General features: G+C 46.7%; 1 protein-coding gene across 2 annotated transcripts; it reads right to left on the reverse strand.

The window, feature by feature from the left end:
• Positions 1 to 793: 793 nt before the first annotated feature.
• Positions 794 to 1,465, reverse strand: LOC132480903 (eukaryotic translation initiation factor 4E type 2-like). Of its 2 annotated transcripts, XM_060085451.1 has the most exons (2): positions 1,325 to 1,465; positions 794 to 1,189 (listed from the first exon to the last, which is right to left on the reverse strand). In XM_060085451.1, exons 1-2 carry the CDS (start codon positions 1,463 to 1,465, stop codon positions 794 to 796), a joined length of 537 nt encoding a protein of 178 aa, XP_059941434.1. The 2 variants fall into 2 exon arrangements, with proteins under 2 accessions (XP_059941434.1, XP_059941425.1); XM_060085442.1 differs by having other exon boundaries at positions 794 to 1,465.
• Positions 1,466 to 9,343: the final 7,878 nt, after the last annotated feature.

Consider the following 9,343-nt stretch of genomic DNA (forward strand, 5'->3'; position numbering starts at 1 on the left):
TACAGATATTTATCTGTTTTGCACCAGGCACAGCTCTTGGTGCTACAGATACAGCAATGAACAAAATGCACCTCCCAGGTATTCCAAAATGGGAAAACAAGGTCACCTGCTGCTATACTGGCCAGCATAATGGAGGAAGGGCCACCTAACCGTTTCTTCAAAAATGACTAGGGTGCTCCAAAGGTAAATTTCCATTTCTACCCTTGAATGCAGAAATGCAGACTCTCAAAGTACCAGTTTTCTACCTTAACAATGTTTAGATCTCGTCTTTTTTTTTAAAAAAAAACAAAATGTCCCAATAATTTAATGGCAGATCTAGAAGACAGCATTTATAGCTATTCCGGGACTTTCCAACAAAAAGCTTTCCCTGGATGCACAGACAGTCATAATACTGATCACGCTCAGTCGATAGCTCTGGCTTGTACACGTGGTCACGACGCCCTTCGTACAGCAAAGGAGAGCACGAGAGGGTGCCCGGGAGGCATCTGGACAGCACACAGCAAAAGGAAAGGCTGAACTCCCCCCACAGAACCCCATTAAAAAAAAAGTTTGTCTATTACAAAGTGACGTTTTCCATTTTTTCCACTTTATAAAGTCAGCGATGCTGGAGGGTGTCTAGCGGAATCCGTCCTCCAGGAATGAGTGCAAAAGGGGAGCACGAGGCTCAGGGACATCCCCTCAGTGAGCAGATGGAAGGGCCAGCCAGAGACCTCCCATCCGTTTTGGACAAACGCACACATACAGAAAAGGATTATTGCCAGCTTGTGTACTTTCACAATGTGATTTTTGTATTTCAAAAGCTTGAATTACCCTTGATGTTGTCGGTGTGGGTTTTGTATTCCATAATGGTGTTGGGAGGTAGGTTTAGCACTCGCCGAAGAGTATCCCGGATGTGGGCTGTGGTGGCTTGGTCACTGGCAGTCTTATTCCATATTGAAATAATGTCCTCCTGAAACTGGACAGAGACCACAGCCCCACAGATCTCCTCCCCAACCATGAACTGTTCCCCCAACATGGCCAGGATGAGAGTCTCCCAGCAACGGGATGCCAAGCCCTTCCAGGGCCGAATCTCATTTTTATTTGCATCATCCTCCCACGTGGGTTTAACTCCTTCTTTGAAGAGATGGAAGTCACTGTGGCCTGTCAGGTCCCCGGGACGTACCATGTGGCTGTAAAACCCCCAGAACTGCTCCACAGAGGCAAAGATGCCAATCTGCTTGATATTCTGTTCGTAGCTCTGTGAGCTGGTGGGACGGCCAGGGGTTCTCCTGGAGTACCAGAAAGTGTAGTTATACTGCAGGGGGTGCTCCACTGGCCCAGGGACGACAGCCTTCCTCTTGCTGCTGCTCTGAGCCTCGTCTCGTTCCGTTTTTTCCTCCTCACCATCTTTCTGTGTGCTGTTTTCTTCATTCGGATCATGGTCCCCACTGTCGTCATCTTTCAAGGCGTCGAACTTGTTGCTCATCCTCTCGCCGCTGCCGCCGCCACTGCCTCACATGGATCTAGTCTTTACATCTCTTTTTCACCTTTGGCTGTTGACCCTTAAATAGACTAGAAGCAAATTATCGAACTCAGAAATAGTCTTCCTTCTTCCATGTGTCGGAGAAGATCATGGGAGATACACTGAGCCTCGGTGAGCTTGACTGGCTTGAGGGCTTCAGGTTCCTTGGGAATTATGAAAGGGCAAGGGTGGGGAAGGCGGAGATGGCGACGCTTCTCACACCAGGGAACCGCCAGGCCAGGGCATTTCCAGCCAGTCCAGAGAGTAAGAAGGAAATGGCATTCTTCTTCTTCCCCACTGCTCTGGGAAAACCTTCCGGGTAGAAGCACCTGGACTCCAGCTCTCTAACCTTTGCTCACTTCCTTATATAACTGAGCATCCCTCTGGAAAACTAACTGCAGAATGGAGTTTACATATTTACCTAGCTCTTTACCCCCTCTCGTTAATTCACTCAGAGCACTCAAAGTGTTCCTAAATTTAAAGGAATATTGATAATTTTCAAGTGCTCATTGCTCCTTATAAAGTGGTCCTATGGGTACATCCTCCCACCACGTTTAATGGGTTGTTTTTGCAATTGGTTTTAAAAACAAAACCAAAAAGAACCACCCATTTCCCTACAGAGAGAAAAACAAACTCCAAGAATAACAAATCTCCAGTGATACTTTGTAGCTTCTCCATTTCCTTCTTAATAGGTTTATTTATATGGATTACGACTTGCATTGACCGTTTTTGTTTTTTTTGATTTGCAAAATATCCACAATAAAAACCAATGACTTCCCAATGGCATCATTAGATCATGAGCTTCCTTAGACCAGAGGGTGTCTTTAGTTCTATTGAGGAGTGTATGATGAAGGGCAAACAAAAAGTAATAAGAAAATAAAATCTACCAGTTATACAGATATTGCTCAAACACTGACCCAGGCTTTCACGACCAGGGTGTCACATTTTTCTGTTGACCTGACACCAGAAAAAGCAAAGCAATCTTATGAAGACATGGATGAAATGTTTCCAAAATATGTCTGTTTAAGATTATGGGAGGGGAAAATTATACTTGTTTTATTTGGCAATAATAATTCGACCTAGACGTGTGTAGAGGATAAATAACTTTTATTCCCATAGAGAGTGAATTCTCAAAGGTCACTAGAATGAGTTCAGAGACATGGTGCTGGTAAATAGCATCCCTCTTCCTCTCTGGAGCAAGTGCCGTTGTGTCCCAAACCCCAGCACCAGAAACTTGAGACCATGTGCCAACCCATCACACCAGAGTCCAGTCCATACTCATTGCTGCAGCTCATGGTGACAAACATTGAGAGGGCAAGTGGAGGTGGCTGGATCTCCTCTGCTTCTTTTTCACCCTTCCATGGGGACAGGATGTGGAGGTGAGAACGTGAACAAGTGTTCTGCTGTCCCCGTTAGGAGTCTGGGCGTGGAGAACAGAAGCCCAGCATCTGGCAGGAGATGGCAGCTCAACAGCCTTTATCCCTGGGAGCCCTCCTGCCATGTCTTCAGACATTTCTGGATTGGAGGGCTTACAGTCAGCCAATTGGACTCCATGTTCTGCAACATTCTACCTTATGACTTTGGACAAGCAACTGAGTCTCACTCTTCTCATTCATAAAATTGGGAATAATATAATTTCACCACTTAGGGCTGAGCACTGAATGAGTTAACAGGAGCACCATAACTGACACATAGAAAGCAGGCCACAGTGGTAGCTAATATTCCAAGGCATATTACTTGGATTTTACTTATGTGAAACTACAAAGCCTGTACTTTCTTCCCCACCTTAGAGATGATGCTTTTCTATTTAAGCCCAAAAGATCCAGAGACTTTACAGTACTGGTGATGCCCTGTACTCAGCATGATGGCCAGTAGGGGAATTCCAGCCTCTGTGTGAAGTGCCGTGCTAGACCCCGAAAACAAGCTTGGTTTGTTTTTTCTGTTCAAGAATGAATGATATCACTGCCCTATTCCTTGAAAACCGCATGTGGAAGTCATGGAGGATGCCTTGCAGTGTTTCCCCACACACTTCTAGTGCATTTCCTGCAAGCTGACATGACAACCCCCAGCAAATCAAAAGTTAGGCTACACTTTTCCTAAGTATCATCTGCATAAAGACGACTGTGCTCTGGTTACAAAGCCACGAAGGGTTGAGGGAAAGAAGGTAATAAAATACCCAGGGCTGACCATGCGCATGGAGGCAGCGTTGGCTGGTGGACTGAGCACTGAGCTGGATGTCAAAAAGCCTGGGTTCTGGGTCCATCCCTTCACTAATAACTGTGTGCTCTCAGGCATAACGACTCTGGGCCTTTGAGCTCAATGCGCGATGCAGGGTGGGCTAAATCATCCTGAAGGTCCCTTCCAGTCTGTGGTTCCAGTGAAGGAGGAGCCCGGAGACATGAAAATATGTGAGATAAATAGCAGATCCACTTCTCACTGCACCCCAAATCCTGAGAAGGCTAGACTAGAGCAAAGGGATCATTGATAGGGTAGGAAGTTTAAGTGCCCACTTTCCCCAATTAGTTTTCAGTCCTTGAACTCTCCACTTTCCTCAGCTTATCAGAGGGAACTACTGATGAGAACATGAGTTCACTGGGACAGAAACCTGAGCTGCTGGTGAGAGTTGGACACCCCGGAAATGTGGTAACTTGTAGGAGCCTCAATAAGAAAATGGGCTACTCCTTAGTTTATGGTGACGATGGTGGTACAAAACCCTGTATCAGCCTGAGTTAGAAAGAAGGTTTTACCTCCCAGGTGGGAGCAAAATGATCTCATGGAGATCCATGCCTTATGGTTTTTTCACCTGTGAGTAAAACCCTGCCCATGCATCACTTTACAAGAATCAGTGTCAATATAAGCAGACCAGCCTTGAGGGAAACAAAGCAACCTCCTGTGCTGAGGAACAGGCTGATCTGAGGGTGTGCCTTTCCCAGGCCTACTGCCCAGTGGTCCACCCTAAAGATAAACTGGCCCAAACTGGCTAAGGCTGCGTTCCTTCACAAGCCAGCCAGAGGGCAAGCGTGCAACCCACTGGACTTTTCCACAGAGGTCTCAGACATCAGCATCCAGGGGAGGCCAGCCAACCTACCCGTTTCAGTCCCTTCTAATTCTGAAATTCTGGGAAACCCCAAGGTTTAGCCCACCCACCTCTCCCAGGCCCGGGGCACCCCATCCTAGATCCCACCTCTGTTGACAGGGATTTGGCAAGAGGTCTTTCCATTTCCAAAAAATGAATCATAAATAAAGCAATACAGTGCTCTTTGGGGATCCCTGTTAAGGAAGTAGCTGGAAATGGGGTGCCTTCTCATCCCCCCACTGGCATCAGCTGGCCAGGAGTGTGGTTTCTCAGAATCACACTGGGTAACCACTCTTGCAGACACTCCAAGGTGAGAAAGCATTGTCACCTGGAACAAACAGTAACCACTAAGCCATATCACACCCTAAGAAAACATGCAGAGATGGATTCCAGACTTGCTGGGAGTTCTCACACCTTTGTGGCTTTCATCATCCTGTCCTCTTCACCTAGAACAGTGGTCCCCAACCTTTTTGGCACCAGGGACCAGTTTCGTGGAAGACAATTTTTCCACCGATGGGGTGGGGGGGGATGGTTTCGGGATGATTCGAGTGCATTGATTTATTATGGTCTCTGTGCAGTCAAACCTCTCTGCTAATGATGATCTGTATTTGCAGCCGCTCCCCAGCACTAGCATCACTGCCTTGGCTCCACCTCAGATCATCAGGCGTTAGATCCCCATAAGGAGTGTGCAACTTAGATCCCTCGCATGCGCAGTTCACAGTAGGGTTTACGCTCCTATGAGAATCTAATGCCGCCGCTGATCTGACAGGAGGGGGAGCTCAGGTGGTAATGCAAGCGATGGGGAGCGGCTGTAAATACAGATGAAGCTTCACTTGCTTACCCGCAGGTCACCTCCTGCTGTTTGGCCTGGTTCCTAACAGGCCACCAACTGGTACTGGTCTGTGGCCCAGGGGTTGGGGACCCCTGACCTTGAACATATTCTTTTGCTTCCTAATTTGCATTTGTCCTTCAAGACTTACTAGAGATCCTTAGGCCTCTCCCTGAGCACCTGGCCTGCTTCCAGGACATACACACACACACACACACACACACACACACAGTGTCATTAACACATGCCTCAGTGTCTGCACGCTGGGTAGCTTCTGAATGGACTCCCAGTGCCTGGCCTGGGGCATGGAAAAGAGAGCACTACAGAAGATTTTAGACAAATGATCCATGACCAATGGTGGCCTTCAAAGGGCCTCTACTTCAGGAGTTCCTTGAGATAGTTTCTGATCTGATTTTCCTTCATAACATGGCAATGTCCAAACTTCTGTTTGGGGTATAAATTAAGAATATTATTGGGTCTTGTGAAAGGTAGCATCTCCTTCCAATTAATACATGGGTGGGGAGAGAGAAGAAATTGGCCGTGGCATTGTGGAGCCTCTGGGAGAGTGCTCTCCAGCACACCAGCCTGGAACCTCCATGGGGACAGCAGCATTTCCCAAGCATCAGCATTTCCCAACTTTTAGAAGGGCAACTGATCCTTGAGAAAGGATATATTACTCCCATTTAATTAATTAGCAATTGAGGCAAAAAGTGACCAAGTGTCATAACTGTGCAGAATTGCTATGAGAAAGACTGTTTTTCATTCATTACTTTAGAACCTATTTGGCGAGGGCCTCCTTTGTGCCAGGCAATTTGCTAGCACACAAGTGTTGAACAAAACAGATTTGGTATCTGTCATCAAGAAATGGAGGGTGGGATGGGACTTCCCTGGTGATCCAGTGGTTAAGACTTCACCTTCCAACGCAGGGAGTGTGGGTTCAATCCCTGGTCGGGGAGCTAAGATCCCACATGCTTCTGGGCCAAAACACCAAAACATAAAACAGAAGCAATATTGTCACAAATTCAATATAGACTTTAAGAATGGTCCACATCAAAAAAGAAAATCTAAAAAAGAAAAAAAAAGAAAAAAAGAAATGGAGGGTGGAAGAGGGATAAATTGGGAGATTGGTACTGACATATACACACTACTATACATATAATAGATAACTAATTAGGACATAGCACAGGGAACTCTACTCAACACTCTGTAGTGGCCTACGTGGGGAAAGAATCTAAAAAAGAGTGGATATATGTGTATGTATAACAGATTCACTTTGCTATACACCTGAAACTGAAAAAAACTATACTCAAAAAAAAAAAGAAAGAAAGAAAGAAATGGATGTGGAAGGATTGACGTTGAACAAATAAGTATATATACTGAACCCATGAACAACACAGGGGTTAGGGGCGCTGACCCACCACAAAGTCAAAAATCTGTGTATAACTTATAGTCAGCCCTCCATATACATGATTCCTTCTTATCCACCGTTCCACATCCTCCGATTCAACCAACTGCAGATCGTATGGTACTATAGTATTTACTACTGAAAAAGATCCCTGTATAAGTGGACCTGCGCAGTTCAAACCATGTAGTTCAAGGGTCAACTGCCTGGTGCATGACATGCTAAGAGGAAAAGCATAGGACACCAGAGAAGTTATGTAAAGGGTGGGGGGCTCTGATTGGCTGGCATTTATGAAGAACTCACTGTGTGTCAGGATTCTGCAATGTTCAGACTTGGCTCACGTGCCCAGAGTCCTCAAGAACCAGCTCAGGGCACAGACTCAAGATTCTCACACAGGGAGGGTCCTATGGCTTCTCTGCAGCCCCAGTTTCCCCACCTGTCAGAAATAGAAATAATAACACCTTTACTACCTGCTTCACATCTGAATGTGAAAAATCAATGTTCAAGCACTTGTCTTTTTAAAATACAGGGTGAAATTAATACTTGAATAAAATCTTTTACAGAAACGAGCAGTTATTTCCTTGCATTCAGATTTATACTCAACAAACAGACCTCATTTCCTCAACCATCCCGACTCTAATTTTTATACTGTAACTTTTTTAAACCATGGCTCTGCTAACAGGTAAAACCACGTGGACACGATGCATGCTTCCCTCAGGAATGCAGCGTAGGAAGGCCACCTTTCCTCCCTTCCCCAAGCCTTCTCTGAGGTCTGAGAGACAGAGCTTCCTGTCTGAGACCAGCTGAGGGAGCCATTGGCCTTGTGTTTATTTGAGCGTTTCTCCTCCTCTCGGGTCCACCTCACGGGGAGAGGAAACAGTGTGAGAACTACACAGAGAACGAGCTAGAAACTGGGAATCCTCCGGAGCTGAGGGAGAGGCAAAGTGAGGCCTCCACTCCAGCCCCTCCCCACCTCCACCCTGACGGCAGCCCTGCACAATCACCTCCATGTGAGTCAGGGAAAGAGGGAGGAGTTGCCTTGTCCTCATGTTCATGTGACTGAAATGAGGTCCTGCTGGACAGGACAGAGCACGGCAGGCCTCTGTGGGCCGCCTCTCAGGAGGCTCAGGGCCCCAGGGCCAGGAGCTGCAGGGGGCCAGGAGGGCTGCCCTGGTGGCTGGGACGGTGTGGCAATAAAGTAGAGTTTGGTTCAAGCTCTGAGTCTCCCCCACAGGTCTGACTTTTCTCCAGCACAGCCTCCTTTCTACCTGGGGCAGCTGGGAGCTCAGCTCCAGCCTCTGCCCACAAGATGGAGGGAAAAGGAGACCCAGCTAGTGTTCTTGTGGCATTGGTGCAGGAGACCAAAAGGGCTTCCTCTAGAGAAGAAGCTGCACAGGAGAGGTGTCTGTAGAGCAGCAGGTCGGAGAGGCTGGCCTCCTTCGTGATGGGGGGAGAGCATGGCCGGTGTGACTCCAGGGCCCCAACATACCTGCAGCCCCATTTGATCTGCATCATCTTTAGGCAGGTAAGGCACCTGAGCTGCCTGTCACCTCACAGGTGGTGACGGACTCAGCCAACTGAGCATGTTTGCTGTTACACTGCTACCTCCCCACGGCCTGGGGCCTCCTGCTACAGAGAAGGGAGAAAATGATTCCCTGAATGCTTCCATGGCTGTATGACCTGCCTTCTCCCTTTCCCCTCCAAAATTTGAGAAACTAGTTCTCAAAAACCCTGAATTGTGAATGACTGACAAGCCCATCTCCCAGCATATTTGTGATTTAAAGGAACAGTGCCTTGATACAAAGGAGTAGCTTCCATAGTAGACCGTCAGGCAAGAGATCCATGGAAGAGGTGTTTGAGGGCCCATGGTGAAGGACTTTACTCCTTTTCCACCAGGTGGCAAGCTCCTCCTCCCGGGGTGGGTGGGCTACATCTGCCCAACCCGGTGTCTGTGGTGCCCAGCAAAGTGCCTGGTGCATGGCAGGTCCTCCATAAGGTATCTGATGATGGATGAATGAATGGATGGATGGATGCATGGCCACCCCCAAACCCCCCAGTAAATGAACCACTCATTGACTTATTCAAATTTTACTAAGAATGAAGCCTACACCAGGCAATAAGCAAGCACTAGGGATACCGCTGTGGACTAGACAGACATAGCCCTGGGCTCACAGAGCCTAGAGTCTAACAAAGGAGATTGCCATTAAACAAACAGTGGCCAAATAATTTATGGTTGACACTATGTGTGCTATTAAGGCTGATGGCAACAACTGTCAGTTCTGACCATTTAGGTATCCAGCTACTAATCTGTAATCTAATTTTACAATCTGGCCATTAAATTTATAAAATTCTAGTTTCGCTTTTGTTTTTTTTTAATTCTAGTTTTTTAAAATCCACTTTAATGTTGTTTAAACACAAACCTATGTTATAATTTTTTTTAATTCAGAAGATTTATATTTAAGTTCCACAAAGGAAAGCCAAGGCACATAAATTAAAGCTCTAGGGAATTAGGTTTAAGTTCCAACAAACTAAGAA

This window comes from Mesoplodon densirostris, chromosome 2 (genome assembly GCF_025265405.1).
Source record: "Mesoplodon densirostris isolate mMesDen1 chromosome 2, mMesDen1 primary haplotype, whole genome shotgun sequence".
Taxonomy (NCBI): domain Eukaryota; kingdom Metazoa; phylum Chordata; class Mammalia; order Artiodactyla; family Ziphiidae; genus Mesoplodon; species Mesoplodon densirostris.

Excerpts from the sequence above, each read along its gene's own strand:
- LOC132480903 (XM_060085442.1), bottom strand. The coding sequence starts at position 1,465 with ATGAGCAACAAGTTCGACGCCTTGAAAGATGACGACAGTGGGGACCAT.